The sequence below is a fragment of the Piliocolobus tephrosceles genome, chromosome 10 (genome assembly GCF_002776525.5).
Source record: "Piliocolobus tephrosceles isolate RC106 chromosome 10, ASM277652v3, whole genome shotgun sequence".
NCBI classification, from domain to species: domain Eukaryota; kingdom Metazoa; phylum Chordata; class Mammalia; order Primates; family Cercopithecidae; genus Piliocolobus; species Piliocolobus tephrosceles.
Genome location: NC_045443.1, coordinates 68,206,387 through 68,224,017, shown reverse-complemented (window position 1 = coordinate 68,224,017; position 17,631 = coordinate 68,206,387). Strand labels below are relative to the sequence as shown.

Sequence of the window (17,631 nt, the reverse complement as noted above, 5' to 3'; positions counted from 1 at the left end):
AAGTAAAGGACTTTCAAGATTAGAGGTTCCAGATGACACCTTTGTAAGAGAAATGGTTTATATTTTCTATTTGTATTAACAATAAAGTAGTATTTTGATGTGTACCTATCACATTAAATTGAATAAAAAAGGAATTTTATTTAAAAATAAAATGAAGCTACCTTCTATTTCATCCAAAAATAATGAAGTATCAAAATGATTTGCTTAAGCCATCCTAAGAAACAAGGAAATTGTCAAGCCGTTTTCCTCCAGAATTTGGACAATAACTAACCTAAATATTCTGAAGTCATTTGCCACACAGGAGGACGAGAAAACAAAAATGCTTGCTAGGGTATTTTTCTCATTCTTTTCCTGCTTATGTTTCTTTTTTCTTTTCTTTTTTTTTTTTTCTTTTTTATTTTAAGACAGAGTCTCACTCTGTCACCAAGGCTGGAGTGCAGTGGTATAATCTTAGCTCACTGCAACCTCTGCCTCCCGGATTCAAACGATTCTCCTGCCTCAGCCTCCCAGGTAACTGGGATTATAGGCACGTGTCACCATACCTGGCTAATTTTTGTATTTTTAGTAGAGACAGTTTCAGCTTGTTGGCTAGTCTGGTCTCAAACTCTGGACCTCAGGTGATCCATCTGCCTCGACCTTCCAAGGTGCTGGGATTACAGGTGTGAGCCACCACGCCCAGTCTCATTTCCTACTTACGTTTCTCATTCATATTATGTTTGCTTGACTTTTTGCTAGTGGTTTTAGTATAAGGGCAGCTCACAAAGTTTTTCTTTGTTTCTCAAGAGGAATAAAATATCAAAAAATGCACCCACATTTCTAAATCAATAAGGTGTTTATTTTACACCAAAAACATGGAATAAAGAGCAGATTTCTTAGTTGGTACATTAGTTGGCTTTGGATAGTCCCAATTTCTGAATCTTGTTAATAGCTTTGCTATCTCACAGTTGTATTTGAAATCAGTGAAACATGAATCAATGAAAATCTCTGGTGTAAAAATAGTCACTGAAACTAATTTGGCAATTTGCCAACTGGGTTTCTCTTTATATATTTTATATATTTACAGACAAGCTGAAAATTATTTCTGATACTGTGGGGTTTCTTTTTTCAGATTGGTTGAAATATCTATGGAATCTTGAGAGTCTTTGCTGTAGCTATTCCCTCTGCCTAGGAAGTTCTTTAACCAGGTGTCTGCTCAGCTAATTTCAACTTCCAAGTCCTTGATCAATGCTCACTTTCTCTACTTAAAGACCCTACTTAATTCTGCAAACTCCTTGCACTCATATTCTTCCCCCTACCCCACCCCCAACTGCCTAATCCCCCTTACTTTGATCTACTTTTTGTGTTTCTCATCGCAATCATCAATTTCCATCATACTATATAATTTACTTATTTCTTATATTTACTATTAAAGGTACATTTATTTCACTTACAATTTAAGCTAAAGCAAAAATGTTTGTCTGTTTTGTTCAACAATATATCCCAAGTACTTGATACACTTCCTGGTGCATCGTAGGTACTCAATATATAGTTTAATTGTTTGAAATCAAACAACATATCAATGAAATGTCAGCAGATAATTCCACTATTTTTGGAATGTATGCGATATAGTACATCCTACTGTAACATGACCTCAAATGACTTGACTTCACTGAACATAGGCACCAGTGTTTCCCTATCACATATGGTTTCTGATGAATGAGTCAAATTTAAGATCATAAACAACTGCTTCATTGTCTGGGTGTATTAGTGGTTGTGTTATAGTCGATGGACATTTTTAGTAAGATTTTTCTCTAACTCTTCATGTTATAGAGGTGCAGGTGTCTAACAAGAAAAAAATTCCTTCTGAAATGCTTTGCAACCCCAAACTATATACTAATAAACAACCCCATTCTCTATTATAGACATCCAGCAGCAAGAATGAGGGAAAGAAATAAGTATTTTTAAAACGTTTAAACTTTTATTTATTTATTTATTTATTTATTTATTATTTTGAGATGGAGTCTTGCTCTGTTGCCCAGGCTGGAATGTAATGGTGCTATCTCGGCTCACTGCAACCTCCGCCTCCTAGGTTCAATGGATTCTCCCACCTCAGCCTCCCAGGTAGCTGGGATTACAGGCATCCACCATTATACCTGGCTAATTTTTGAATTTTCATAGAGACAGGGTTTCACCATGTTGGCCAGGTCAGGCCAAGTTTTGGACTCATGATCTCAGGTGATCCACCCACCTCGGACTCCCAAAATGCGGGGATTACAGGTGTGAGCTACTGCGCACAGCCTTAAACTTTTAGTTTTAAAGAATGAAGAGTCGGTGAGGGAGGCATTAAGGCCCACATTTGGGTGATGTTCTTTTAAATCATCTTGTAGTTATGTGAGAAAATAAGGTACAGACATGAGAGCAAGATTAAATGATCTAATCAACCCTTAGTTAAAATCCCAGGATATTCTTAGTGTCCCAGGCTATTGTGTGAGTAAGTTGTTCCCAAGTGGCCTCATTCAAGGAAATCTAAAAGAATGGCCAAGCATTGCAGAAAATGTATTTGAATGCTCAAAGTACATAGTCTAAGCCATAACAGAGGGCTGTCACATCTGTGTACTGCTCAGGATGATGGATGGTATAAGTGCAGCCTGATTAGTGTCTTGGGATAAACAGAGAGCTAATGCAGGACAGTCAGAGGTTTGTAAATAAATCTATTACTGACATCTTAGATGAATCTGACCTTTGCAGTGCCAGAATAGATGACAATATAGTACATTGGTACCAAGGGCTAGCTCCGAGGAAACTTTGTTGTCCATTTTGAATAAAATTTTAATGATGAACCAATAGCAGAATCTATATGTATCTATAGCTTTTGTGCTTTTGGTATTTTGTGTTTTACTACAACAGCATAATTCACATATGCACAGAAAAGCTTATCTGCCTTATTTTAGGTACCTAATTTTTTTCCTTAGGATACATATTGCTGCCTTTGTGTGTGTGTATCAAATGCTTTAAGTGGAAAAATGTTACAAAAGTGAAACTGTGTTAAGTTATAAAATGTAATATTGTTATCCATCTTGAAGTCTATGTCTTGGAATAAGAACACTGTTTTCAATTTAAGTATTAAAATAAGTTCTGTCATTAAGCAGAGATGTTGTACAATACAGCTGATAACAGCATAGTGCTGGGGTCACCATACTGAGTTCTAATCTCAGCTTCACCACTTACCAACTGGATGGCTATAGGCAAATTACTAGCTTCATTGAGCTTCAGTTTTCTCCTCTATTACCAAAAAAAAAAAAAAAAAAAAAAAAAAACTTCACAGAACTCCTGTGAGAGTTCAATGTGATAATATGTATTTTTGAAATTGTAGTGCTTTTCCTCCCCTATTCTTATTGCTCCCTTGCTATTTCATTGTTTTCTTCACTGTATGCTTATGCAAAAGGGTAGATCGTTCTTCTTGTTATGGTTGGAAAAATACTAAAAAATAATAATGGTAAATTTATATACCTGAACATGATATTTTCATCTGTGAATTTCCAATTCATTCCTTTTCAACCTGAGGTATTCCACTATGAATATAGCTTAATTCAAATCAATTATTTACTTTGTAAAAAGAAATTATTTTTCTTCCTTTCTCCTCTTATAAAAAAGATAGCTCTCAGACAAAAGGAAATAGACTTTGGGACTGATAAAGTGACTGCATTAAAGATGGGAAAGGGCAAGCACAGTACAAATCTTAATGAGGTGTTGATCACTGTTACCTATTGTTCCCTTACATGTTCAGAAGTTCCTTGAATCCATTTTGTTGCTTTATATCTCTGCCACTGGCTCACACAATTCCATGGCCTTTCTCTTTATGTAGAGCAGTCAAAACCTACTTATCCAGCCAGACTCAGTTGATTTCCTGTTGCCCACCAGTTTCTTGCCTGCTGCCCATCCCCTCCTCTGCTCCCACCTTCCATAGAAGAAATCATTTCCTCCATTATTCTCCATTCCCTCTGAAGTATCTTTCTAACACAGTTCCTCTAAGTATGATTTTACTTGCCGTCTTTGTTCACTAGATGGTAGGGCCCAGAGTCAACTGCCACAAGCGTGTCTCTCATTCTCCTGGAGATAATCTCCTATGAGTGTTCCTCACCACAGAGCTTTACTGTGGGGTCAGGTATCTCCTGCCCAGCCCTGATCTAATCATCTAATTCTAGTGAGCCACCTACAACTGAGTGTGTGTGCGTTCGCATGTGTGTGTGTGTGTGTTATTAGAGGTAGTGTAATATAGTAGTTTGGTATCAAATTATCAGAGGTACATCTTAATTCTATCAATTTAATTTTTAACTGGTTACTTACTACTTGATTTTGGGTAAGTTACTTCTCTATGCCTCAACTATCTTATCTCTAAAATGAGATCATTATAGTACCCTCTTGTAGAAATATGATAATGTTTAAATAGGACATCTAAATGCTTAGAATAGAGCCTGGCACACAGGAGGCACAATGTTAGCCATAATTATACTTAAATAATAGTAACCTAAATAAGTTAAGTAGGAGATCCTTGCAATCAATGGATCTGATTTCTCAATTTAAAGTGTCTTAAGGAAAGATGGCTGACATGAATAATTTTCATCCATTTATAGAGAAGTAAATATTGATGCTCATAATGATCAAATCCCTTTTGAAGGCAGGCTCTGAAAGGCTTCTTTCTTGCATAAATTTTCTCCAAGACTCACCTCATAAGGAAAAGAAATGATGCATCTTATGTGGAGGAAAAGTCCATATGATATTTTTAATTTATCTTGTCAAATGTAAATGATTCTTTTCTGACATAGCTCTGTAGGCCACTACTAATTTGTGTGGTTCTCTCATAGTAATTTCCATGCTTCTTTGAATTACAACTAACTTTTAAAAACCCTGATGCAGTATTTTAAGGAAGCTTTTATTCCAAAACACCAAGTCACCTTTACTAGTATTAGATCACAATTAAGGAAAAACAGCACCTATTGACTCAGAATATTTCTGAATGAGTTAAGTGGTTGACTTTTTCATTAATTGGCTAATTCACTCATTGCTGTTTGGCTTCATGAACAGCAATGAGTGAATTAGCCAATTAGTGAAAAAGTGAATTGAAGCCATTACAAGTATGATATTACATTGACTCACATAGGCATATGACCTTTTTTGTTACTTTATCATTTTTAGGTAAATTAATAATGAATGTCTAGTCACCAAAATTACAGCCCACTCAGGGTTATTTTTACCATGCTGAACTTACTATTCTAATGATATATCCAGCCAAACTGGAAATTGGAAAATTTTGCTGCTAAAGGAATTTTCATGCATAGTTTAATAATTCAGCTACCTGTAGCCCTGGGCAAAATACATTGCCAGCAGGATGCTTTTTGGCAAAGTCATAGTCAATTATAATCATGGAAATTTTAAATGCCCTACCAATAAATGTTGGAATTATCTGTGGAAAAGGAAGGGGTTAAGAACATTACTGCAGCATTGTTTCATTACCATAAGTAAGTACATTTTATTCTTGGAGACCTATGTAAGTTTGATAGTTAGTTATTTTAGGAAACAAGAAAATAAGAATAGTAGACCTATTGTAAGTGGGATACAATTATTTTTCCCCAACCTCCAGCCCTGCAGCAGTTCTAGTACCAGATGTTAGACGAGAAGAGTTACTCTTCTAAGCTTTACAGACTGCTAAATAAATTATCTCAAAGTTTGATTCAGTAAGAATTTCAAAGAGTTAATTGTCAGTATTGAACTTTATCAACTATTATTTTCATTCATTTTTGAGTATCTATTTTGCATGAGGCATTGTTCTACGGAGTTGGGAATGTATCAATTAATAAAATCATCAAAGTTCTTCACCATTGGAGTTCAAATTCCATTTTTGGGGGAGTAAGGAAATAGATACTAAACAATGGATTTTATAAGTAATTATTTTGGTTTGTTAGAAAGTGATACGTAAATAGAAAAGTAAAATGGAGGACAGTGAATCAGGAATAGGAGAAGAGGTTGCAGCTTAGAGTGGTTTGGGGTGAAATGATAATGCCACAGAAACGGAGTGTGCCACATGCATGGGGGAATGGGGGTGGAGCACTTGCTAGAGAGGGACTGCATATGTCTCTATTTTCAGCAGAGAAGGCCTGTCAAGTTATTAAAAATACATCTCATTGTCTCCCTCTTTCACTTGTTGGAGTGCTTCCTGGCCTTGCTCTCAGAGCTGAAGATGACATAAATCATAAAAGAAATAAATGGTACCGTCTGGGCTTTCTGATCTTGCAAGGTCCCACCTAATTTAAGCTCTGGTGGATAGCCTATTTCTCATTAGTTGTCTCAATTCACAGAGGATGGAGAAAGAAAGCACTGAATGAGATGTGCAGCTCAACTCAATGAGCACTTGTTAGCCCCAATTATTTGGCTAGGATAACTTTATTCAATTTAATGGAATCCAGAATTCAGCAGTTCTTATGGAGCCTTCAATGTGCTGTAAAACAAACCACAGATAAATGAACTGTCTGAAAGAATAATATGAGGCACTGCTAAACAAGTGTTATGGAAGAGAAAGATCACTGTAATCTAGAGTTAGTTAGAGTTAGGGCTTTCTGGAAAAGTGAGACCAACATTACACCTTCAAAAACTCTAGTGTGGTGGTGATGCAAGTGGAGGAAAATAGGAAAGAGGCAACAACATCCATGAAGACACAGAGGCAGAAAGGGCAGTGGCCCTGGGATAGTTAAAAGAGAGAAGTCTAGCTGAGGGACTTCTTGACTTGACTAGCGGCAATTAGCCATGACTAATAACGCTTTCCACACTCCAAAGACTTAGATGGGGGGGATAAAAAAAACCATCTACATTAGGCAGACTGTGGTAGCCTCCCTAGACCCACAGAGCTGGGCCGGATGAGTCCCGGCACTGAAGTGATCTATTATCTTTCACCGTAAAGAGTACAAGGGAAACTAAAGATAATTACCTCCACAAAACAAAAAGATGTCTTCTTTTGCTTCAATCACATGGATATATTCTACTAGTCTAAAAGTATCGTCTCACTTCTTTCTGTCACACTGTGAGGACTTGAGTCAGAAGAAAGTTTAAATACAGGGATTGAGCTGGAAAGAGTGGAAAGAGAAGCAAAGAGGGGGAAGCTGTAGGAAGGACGAAGGCGCCGGCGAGATACATGGTTACTGCTTACACCAAGCAAGCTGCCTTGGGAACGCTTCCCCCAAGCAGCCAGAATGCTCAGTAGTGGAAGACACCTCTATTCCCGTAGGCGAGTCCTGGGAAGCTGGTCAATCTGCAAACGCCAATTCTAGGCAGTGGCTCGGTCCACTTGTAAATCAAGATTTGGGGAAAGAGTACGGTGGGTGGCATGGTTGACACTGTCATCAGCTCCCTCCTCTGGCGTCTCTGGTCATACCCCCATCTACTCTCACTCAGCTACACCCCACCCTCGGATTTTTGATGGACGCTGGGTCCCTAGTAACCACAGCAAGCGCCTCCCCCGCACTTCCTCCTTCCCCCACCCCTCACCACCACCACCCCAGCGATGGAGCCTACTCTGTTCCAAGCCGCCTCTAAGACCCGGAGAAGCGGAATTTCACTTTGAAACTCCCGTGCCTAGTGAGGGCCGGCGCTGGGCATGCTCAGTAGCCGCGGCGCTGCTGCTGGGCTGCTGGGCTGGCGCGGAGTCCACCCTGCCGTCTCCGCCTTGGCTTCTGGGCGTCCAGAAGGCCAGGCATTTGCCGCCTCTGAGCGCTTCTGTTCCCCTTGCCCGCAACCTCCTACTCTTCTTCCTCTCTCCCTCTCTTAGGGAGGTTGAAGCCGGTGCTGGTTTCTGTCGGCGCCACAGACTGACTGCTCTGCAAACCCCAGGCGAGGACCTGCGAACGAATCCCGGAGACTAAAGACCCTTGGCGGTGGCTCTTTCTAATAGTATTTTACCTGAAGAGGGGTCGTGGTGGAGTTTCTTCTCCACCTCTCAATGCAAACACTATGTGGAGAGCAGTCGGCTTCCCTGCGCTGTGCCTGCTCCTTAATCTTCACACTGCAGGTAAGGGGTTGCCAGGCGTAGAGCCGGAGCTGTGCATGAGATGGGAAACTGCACATGCTTAAGGACTCTAGGAAAAGCTTGCCTTGCGAAGAAAGCCTTTCTAAAAAGGTAAAGCAGGACAGTACCTAACAGGAAAGGGGTGAGGGAGTCGTACACCTGTTGGAAAACTGAGGCCGAAAACTTAAGCTAAAATTAGATCTTGATTTGTCTTTACCTTATATGAAACTAGTGAACATTTTCAGTATGAATGCAGGTTTGCTCCCCACTTCGCCTCCCCTCCGTCTAGATTCCCTGCTCTTGTTTCTAGGCTATGCACTTAACTGTCAATTTTTCAGGAGAGGGACAAGACATTCTGCTGGATGTAAGCTTTTCTACTGCAGCGGCTACATTCATAAGGTCTCTTAGTCTAGCGAGCGCTCATAGGAAGGCATTGGCTGTAACCTGATGGACCACATCTCCGCCCAAAAGATCGAAATACATGGTTCACATTAGTGATGCTGCTCCAGGCTCCTTTGGCCCCTGCTCTTGTCACTCGAAATTTCTAAACCAATAAGAGGAAGGAAAGGTTTCAAATAGAATCCTCTTGTCTCTTTCAGCACCATGGCTAGCGTCCACTGGCACTAAAAAATAAATAAATAAAAATAAAAATTACAGTTCCAACCCTGGGGTAGGCACTGTCCCTAGGACAGATTTGATAAGGTATAACCAAGAGTAACAATGAGACTGCTCCCAAATATAAATAGATTTGAGGCACCAGAATCAATATCAAGTCTCATGTGGAAGCAAACCTTGAGAAGTACCTGAGAGATATTATATGTGGTGTCCCTGCTTTTTGGATACATAGCACCTCTATTTTATGCAGAGGACTTGCTGGGCTGAATTCCTTATCATTGTCACACACACATGAACCGAAATAAAATATGGCAGAGATATTTTAAAATCCCTACTGTGACAGCAGTTGTCCATGCAGTAGTCCTGTAACAACCAGAGACTAGGCATTTTCTCAGAGTGTGCTTCTCATCCAATCACACATATCCATTCATTCCTTCAACCAACATTTGCTGAGTGTATGCTATGTTCTAGGGGTAATGAGTAAAAATAATTGTTTGAAATTACAATCCTTGTGGTATCTTTTTTAAAAGAGTGGGCGAGTTTTATTCTCTGTGTGCAATAGTGGGAGTGAAATATGGTTCTTTCTTATTCCAGCTAATGCTATTATTTAAATGTATCATGAATCTTTTGAGCAAGTAATGCATAGGATTATTAAAGCTATTATTAAATACACATGTTAATTGTTATAATTATGATGTTATATTGTGGGGTTTTCAATAGTTCTTTGGTACATTTTGAAAACCAGAAAATAGCTATGACTTGATTATTAAATTATTTGCAAACAGCTGTAGTGAGTTCTTTTATTACCACATACAATTCTTCAATGCTGAAATGTGGGACAAAAACATACACATTGGGTTGAGTTTCATTTATAGTATTGCTTAATAATAGACTGATACAAACATTCATTACAGAAAAATCTCAATTCTTACTAAGTTAGCAATGATTTAGTTGGTCTGCCAACAATATCAGTGTAGTCATTTTTTTCAAAACTAACATATAAAAAAGTTTAAAGATCACATTTAATACATCTTGAGTAATTATATCTTAAAAGTTATAAATAAACTTAAGCATGTGAAAAACATGTCTTCATTTACTGTAGATGAATATTTGGGATGAGAAAAATAGAGGACTTTTGCTCATCAAATGAGAAACCTAAAAGCTTGTAGCCCTAGATTATACCTGGAGTTCTGCCATAGGGCATATTACCAAAGCCAATCCAATCCATCTCTACTTCAACTTTTTAACTGCAAAACAAAGATAAAAAGTAAGATTAATCAACCAATTTTAATTTAATAAGACAATGCATTTAAGGGCATTTTTATATTTCAATTGCAAGATGCTAAATATTTATTGTATTCATATTTAATATGGTGAAATATATTGGTGTTTTATCACAGTGGATTGCAAGTTTAATATTATAGTTCTCTTGCCAGTTTTATTTTAAATGCATTTTAATTTTAAACGCAATTTGTGGGTCACAAGCTGTCGTCAGATTAAAATTTATCACAGTTATCTAATGACATTGTTAGGGCTTTTCATCAGAACTGAAACAAACATAGCTCCTTGGTCTAAGCTTCTATACATTTGGAGATTAACAAAATAAGTGGACAGGATGACAAAGATCAAGAAATCATTAATATTTCTACTTGTTGAAGGTGTGAGTTTGTTACTTTTGTGGAAGACTTTTCTCTCAGGACAGAGACTGACTTCATAAAGAAGGGAAATGAATTCTATACATTTACGTCTCTTTAATTGTAAAGCTAATTGATCCATTTTGGTTATGCCCGGGGTATCAGCAACTGCTTTATGCTGGTGGAACTGATGACGTCTTATAATGCTTTAGAGATGGGAGGAAAGGGTTGATGGGATGTAAGTGTTCTTTTTAGCTATACTAGGAACTGTTGCCTTCAATATAACCATGCCCCTAATGATAAGTAGCAAATTGCTTGCAACTTGAGTGCCATCTCCCATCATTTTGGTTATGGTTGCCTAAGACACTGTCGGGGGAAAAAAGAAGATTATGACGCTGAATTCTGGCTAGGGAGAAGTATGTGGTCTATGATAGTTGTGGGGGGAAAATGAGGAGTGGGTACAGTGCTGTGTAAGTGGCATCTCTGGGTAAATTAACACTAAAGGATTACTAAGCTTGGTTCTTGTTAGAGAAGCTGGACACAACTCTACGAATGGCAGCCGATTTTTATAGATCGCCTAACAAGGAAGCTGTGGTTATTGTCCATTCAACTGCTTATTTTACAGGTGAGAAAATGAAGATCTAGAGTATTAAAATGGTAGTTAATAGCATAGTCAGGATAAAAGCCCAGGTTTCCAGATCCATGGCTGCATACTGTATAAAATTATACACTGGTTCCACAATAGGTGAGGCCACCATTGATTAAGTTAGTGGTGTGAAATACTTTTTACCTAACTGTCCTTATTCTTTACTCTTTCTGTGAACCAGTTTAATATATAAACTCCAGTTGAAAATACCACTTCAGGAATATTCAAGAAGGCAATTAAAAGCCATCACAATAATATGAATGGTAAAAAAATATTATGTGGGAGATCCACAGAGCTTATTTTCTTCAGCATTTCTCCTCTTTCTTTGTCCAAGGAAGCATATTCCATTTGAGGAGATATTATTTATAGGGTTGTATTTTAGTTGCAAAAGAGTACATTTTTGAGATATATTAAAAATTCTCATGTGAAAGCTTTCTTTTTCCTAGGGAATGTTTTGCTAACAAAATACAGAAACTGATTTCAATCCATTGCTTTCTCTTTGAGTTCTGGAAAAGGTTCTTTCAAATTTCCGTGTTGCTCTCACTATCAGCCTTTTTGAATGGCACAAAGACTGCCTTCAGTGTATCTCCTGAAACTATCTCTTCACTCTCAGAGAAGTGCATAGTCAATTTCTCTAGTCTCTGAGAAGAAAGGTATTCTGTGGTGGTGCCAAGAAGATCTAGGAGGTGATTTGCAGAAGTACCACCCTCAAAAGAAAGGATAGACTAACAGGTAAATGATATATTTTAAGATTTTAAGATGTTCCTTAGAACTCCAGAATTTGTTTTTCCTATTGAAAATCACTCAATATAGACCTTACAATGGTCTAGAGTCTCTCTTCACATTATTTCTATGATATTATCTCTCACTACTTTCTTCTTTTTTTAATCTCTTTCTAGCCATATTTATCCTTCTGTTTCTAGAAGATGCCGGGCACTAACCCTTTCATATTCTTTTGCTTTTTTCTTTCTCCAGGTATCTCCATAACTTAATCCCACAATAATTTTAGGTCTTTAATTAAATATTACCTTCTTAGTGGGGTTATCCTATTTCATATTTCATCTTCCCTTCCACCCATCACCTAGATAAAAATTCTAGCACCCTTTCCCTGCTTAACTATTTTTTCCCCAGAGGTCTTCACCACTTAACATACAATTTATTTTACTTTTGTTTATTGTAGTTTCCCCTCTCTGTATTAAAATGTAAGCCCGTTTAGGGCACATATTTTTGCCTGTTTTGTTTATTGTTACGTATATTGGAGATCCTGGGCTACTTAGTACCTGGGGGCAGTTCCTGACATAAAATCTTTCTAAAAATTAAATAAATATGTTAAATAAATAACGATACACTGATATTTCTGGTCTCTTCTTTTTGCATTTAATATCTTCTTAACACCCAGAAAAAACACACATAGTCAACTTTGCCACTTCCAGAATGGACTTAAATGGAGCTCCTTTGTCCAAAACTCATGCTGCCTCACATGCCCCCAAAACATACTATCTCTAACAGATTTTGCTGTCATTGTGAACTGAAGGGCAATAAAGGATGGGTTTGTGTTAGACCAGAGCTACTAATCAACTCAGTGAAAAAAGTCTTTCAAACTGATTGCCAGATGTTGTGCAGCCTAAATACTTTGCTGGTTGGTTATATTTTCAGTTCTCAGTGAAATGCCTTGTACATGTAGGAATGGCTACAGGGATCAGCAAATTTACAAACAGAGAGTCCAATGCACTAGAAAAAACCGATTTGCTTCTTTGGTACTTAAGAGACATAGGAATATGTATATTTGAAATGACATATTTCTAGCACCTCCAATAGAATAGCACCTCACACATTCCATTGAAAATCACATCCTGCCTAACACCTTGTAAAAATTCTGGGATGCATTATGCATATTCAGCCTTTTCTTCTTTATTTCTCACCTACTTACTTCTCTATCAACTTCAGTCCTCATCCTATCATCCTATGGTTGAACATAATTAAATAGGTCATTATAATGTACATTCTTGTTATCAATGCATTTCCATGGTACTCATCTATTTTGACCCCTTTCCAAATTTTAAAATTTTTCCTCACTTGACTTCCACAGACAGTCATTACTCCCTAGCTTCCCTCTTATCTTTCTAGCCATTTCTCAGTTTGTACTTTTAGGTCTTCTGCTGTGTATTATTTAACGGTCAGTGCTCTCTACATACATCTTGTCATTGATTTTTTGTTATTTTTCTCTGTATACAATCTCCCTGGATAATTATACTCAGACATGGATGTCAAAGATTCCAAAAACCACATTTCCATTTCAGTTATCTCTCCTGAACTCTGGTTCTATATTTAAAATTACCTAGAGGTCATTGTATATTCCATAGTAATCTTTTTGTTGTTATTGTTGTTAGAGACAGGGCCTCACTCTGTCGCCCAAGCTGGAGTGCAGCGGTGCAATCATGGTTCCCTGCAGCCTCGACTTCCTGGGCTCAAGCAATCATCCTGCCTCAACCTCAGAGAGTGCTGGGATTACAGGTGTGAGCCACAGTGCCTGACCCCACAATAATCTTATATTCAACTGTTTTTACTCAATACTTCTCATCACAATTACTCTTATAAATATTCCCTAATATTGTGAATAACACCAGGATTCCTCACAATGACCCAGGTCTGAAACGAATAATTCATCCTAGATCCTCCCTTTGCTACTTTCATCTTAAAGGTTACCAACTCTTCTCATAAGGTCTCTACTCTCCATGTTCATGTCACTGCCTTGGGACTGATCCTTATTTCTCACATAATATTTTGTGATGACCTCCTATTAAATTTATTCTTTATAATAATGTCAGATGTGAAACTCTTAAAAGCATACCTGATCATATTCTTTCTCCATAAAATTCTTCAATACAGCTATCTCCTTTTCTTTTAGAATAAACTCCAAACTCAAGGCAAAGTCTTTTGTGATGAGATCTTTTCATCATGCCCTCCTTTGCACACTAATGTCAAACCAAGACAAAATTTCCTTTAGTTTGCCATGTCTTGAATCATTTCATGTACTGTTCTACTTCTCTTAAATACCAATACTCTGTTTCCTTATTTAGATGACTCTTTCTCCAACTTCAAATATTGATCAGGCATAGCCCACTTCGAGAATCTTCTTTTCTTGATTGCCTCACCTCATTCAAGTAGCTCTCCTACTTTTCCCTTTTCAAACCTGTATATTCCTCTGTCAATGTACTTAACCTGTATACTGAAGTTTTTGGAGAACAGTAACACAATTGCAGCTTTATTTCTATATACTTATTCCCTAGAACTATGCTGGTTGCCTAATATGACATCAGTAAGTATTCAATTAATGAATACATATATTAAATATATTTGGTAAAATGAATTATGATAAATTAATTTACATTGACCAAGAGATTATATGTCATCTTCATGACCATAAAGAAGATAATTGACTTTACTACTGTTCTCTTAATGCAATTTACACTTATTGACAACAAGGAAATGGAGATGGGACAGAAAAATTTCTATTTAAATATAGTCCATAAGATAAGTTTGTGTCCCATGGGCATGATATTATTTGTAGTGTACTTGTATGCTGAACTCTTTCTAGATGTCTAGACATTCTTGCATGATTTTCCAGTACTACTTAAGAATAGAATGAGATTAATTTTTTTTAATTTAAAGAGCTCAGAGAGTTAGATAAACAACATAGTATGATAGTTGTCCACTAAAGAATGGACCCGGAACTCCTAACCCTGATTACTAATTGGTTATTATCTACCTAGAGCAAATATAAGACATTTACACATTCAAAACCAGGTGAGAGTGTGAGACAATGGCTTCAATAAATCAAGACCAAAAATAATTCAACCCTCCTTTTCTCTCTGAAATAAAAACCAAATCATCATACAACATGTCTGAATATTTGAGTGGTTGTATACATTTTTCTCTCTCATTTTATGTGTATATGGTCTTTACGGAATCATAAAGTTTTTGGATCCCACGTGTTTTTTCTTGTAGAAGACATTCTTACACCTGAGGAATGGAGACTATTTTGTGAATTATTTAAAAATCACTTTGTGTGAGATGATCAGATCAAAAATCAAAAGCCCATTCATTGCCATTAGTATTAGAGATAACATGGATGTTATATTTTATGGTAAGTTTATTGTTAAATCATACAAGTTGTTCTGTGAGTCAAATTCAAAAGCTAGTGAAAGCCATTTTTCCTTTAAAAGGGGATTTGAAAGATTCTACTTGGCCCATGAGTGCATTTTTCATCTTCAAGGCATTTACAAATGCTGACACATTTAGAGTAGCATTGATGTTTCCCAACATGAGGGATGTTAGTAGTTTTGAAAAAGAAAAATGTAATGCTAAAATATTATTTTAAGATCAAATTTTCTAATGCTTCTGTACCATATAATGTAGCTATAAGTGCCTACTATAGTAATGATATCTGCCACAGAAAGACAATTAGCAAATTTATATCGTGAACATTAGCACTTTCCATATAAATCATTTTTATTCATAATGACTGCATAAACTTTCCTCATAATCAAATCTCATTTGATTTTAATATATTAAAATGTTAATGTCCATTAAAATTGCAGCCACATGGACCAACAGCAAAGCAAAACTGTTTATATTATGCAGCAGTCTAGATCTATGTCTAGTTGCACTGAAGCAAATGCCAAGTTCACTGGGGACATGAATTATTTTTTCCTATTTCATTTCCTTTTTTTTCAGATCTAAAGCAATGTCCATTTTCTGACTTAAATGAGAAGACTGACCTCAGGCAGTCCTAAACTACTATTCTTTGGAAAGGAGCACTAAATGAGCACAGAGTAAAAGCATCTCACAGTGATTCACTGGCCTGTACAACACTATGTACAGAGCAAGACTCTACAGCTATTTTACTGTACTAATGATCCAATTCCTGAGGCATACTGGAGAGAAAAGGAAGCAATAAGTGCACAGAATCAGTTCATCGCTGGGTGACTTTCACTTACCTGGGAAAAATGATCAAACATAGTATCATAGTGAGTTAGGTTGAAAGACCATCAATCCATGAATGTAAAGGTATGGCTTTCAAATAATAAGCAATTTACTTTCTTTGTCTTCTTGACTCAAGGCAGTATTTTTAAAATTCTCCCTGAAGAAAATAAAGTAGCTTAAATAGAAGAAAAGAGAAAATTTAAACAAGTGGAAATGTCATGTTTCTAGATAACTTTTTAGCAGAATTCCATAGTAGTTGAGAGTTAAGTGGGATAATATATCCAAACCTGCAGTCTTAGTGTCATAGAGGTGTTAGGCATTATGTGATTAGACTAAGGAGATGATATATGGTTAACTTGTACCTTGGAGGAATTTCTTGTTCTTTTTATGTTTATGCCAATACTGAGTAAGCATACACACCTAGATAGATTTTGAGTTCTGAGTGCTTTTATTTTCAGTTGAGCCTTTTCTTGATAGTTTTCATCTGTATGCTATAGGCAGGAGCCTGACCATATGTGCAGGTTTGTAGTGAACTATGAAGCTCTAAAATATCTACCTCCCCGCAGATATCTCTCCCAATGCCTTTCCTAAAAGTTTTATCTAAACATGAATTCTAGCATCATGTCTTCAGCAAGTTCTACTTAAATGAATGTGAAATACAAATTTCTCTTGGATATGCCTGATTGTGACTGAAAATGTGTAACATTTGCATAAATATCATAAATCTGAAATGTCTAGTTCCTACTGCACTGCCTTGCTTAGCAGGTGGTCTAGACTTGTCCTAGGATACATCTTCCTAATTAGTCCCTCTAAGGAACCCACAAAGGGTGGAAAGTTCAAGCATGGACCAGGGATGTTGCTCATAGGTCTCTAGGCTTCCCATCTGTTGTCTACTCCTCTGGCCATCCTTCTTCTCTATTGACCAACTGATACTCTCCTACTTACCGTTTGTAGCCCATGGAACTTCTAGGCCATTGGGCTGCAGGTCTATGAGGAAGGCTGCCTGTGGTTCTGCAGATACCAGCCAAGACAGGGCTGTTTGAATGTAAAGGGACAGAAGGAGGAGCATGGATATGGGAAGAACATAATGGAAAAGGTCACATGCAGCCACAACCTATTCATGGAACTACTCACCACTCCCCTAAAACCCAGGCTACTCAGCTGACCCTGCTTTTCCAGGACTTTTCTCTCTGCTGATTTTACCTCAGGTGACCTATTATTTATAGCTCCAGATTGACTCCCTTGGAGACCCGTAGTTCACAAGAAAACTCAGAATTCAGTTACAGAAACTTTTTCATGATGCTTCCCTTCTCTATGCAAATCCAGAGACACATCCGGCAGCTGTTTCAGTGCCTCTGAAAATTCCATGACATTTGAGAAGCTCACTAGGGCAATTCTCATGAGTCCTCACAAGCCTGGTCCCCTTGGGCATTTGGACATGGCTCTTGGCATTGCTGGGCACCTCTGTATCTCTACAGCATCAGGATTTCCCATCAGGCATTCATTGGTTACTTTGGATTTATTTCCTCAAGCTGGGAATGTCTGATATTTAGAGTGCTTAAATTATAAATTTTATCATGTTATTTGTAACTCCTAAATCTGAGCATTAACTGAAGCTACAAAAATATAATAAAAAGTCTTCCTCTCAAGACAAGCATTGGATTTCATATGGAATAGACAAATAGATTTCCTTTTGAGACAGGAAGGAGATAACA

The 17,631-nt window shown here is 37.3% G+C and overlaps 1 protein-coding gene across 1 annotated transcript in view; it reads left to right on the top strand.

Moving 5' to 3' along the window:
- Positions 1 to 7,562: 7,562 nt before the first annotated feature.
- The window catches only part of PTPRR (protein tyrosine phosphatase receptor type R), a 292,728-nt gene continuing 282,659 nt past the window's right edge, over positions 7,563 to 17,631 (top strand). Inside the window, exon 1 of the mRNA XM_023226530.1 lies at positions 7,563 to 8,038. Within this exon, the coding sequence (XP_023082298.1) occupies positions 7,981 to 8,038 (58 nt within the window). The 5' untranslated portion in view covers positions 7,563 to 7,980. The remainder of the gene's footprint in view (positions 8,039 to 17,631) is intronic.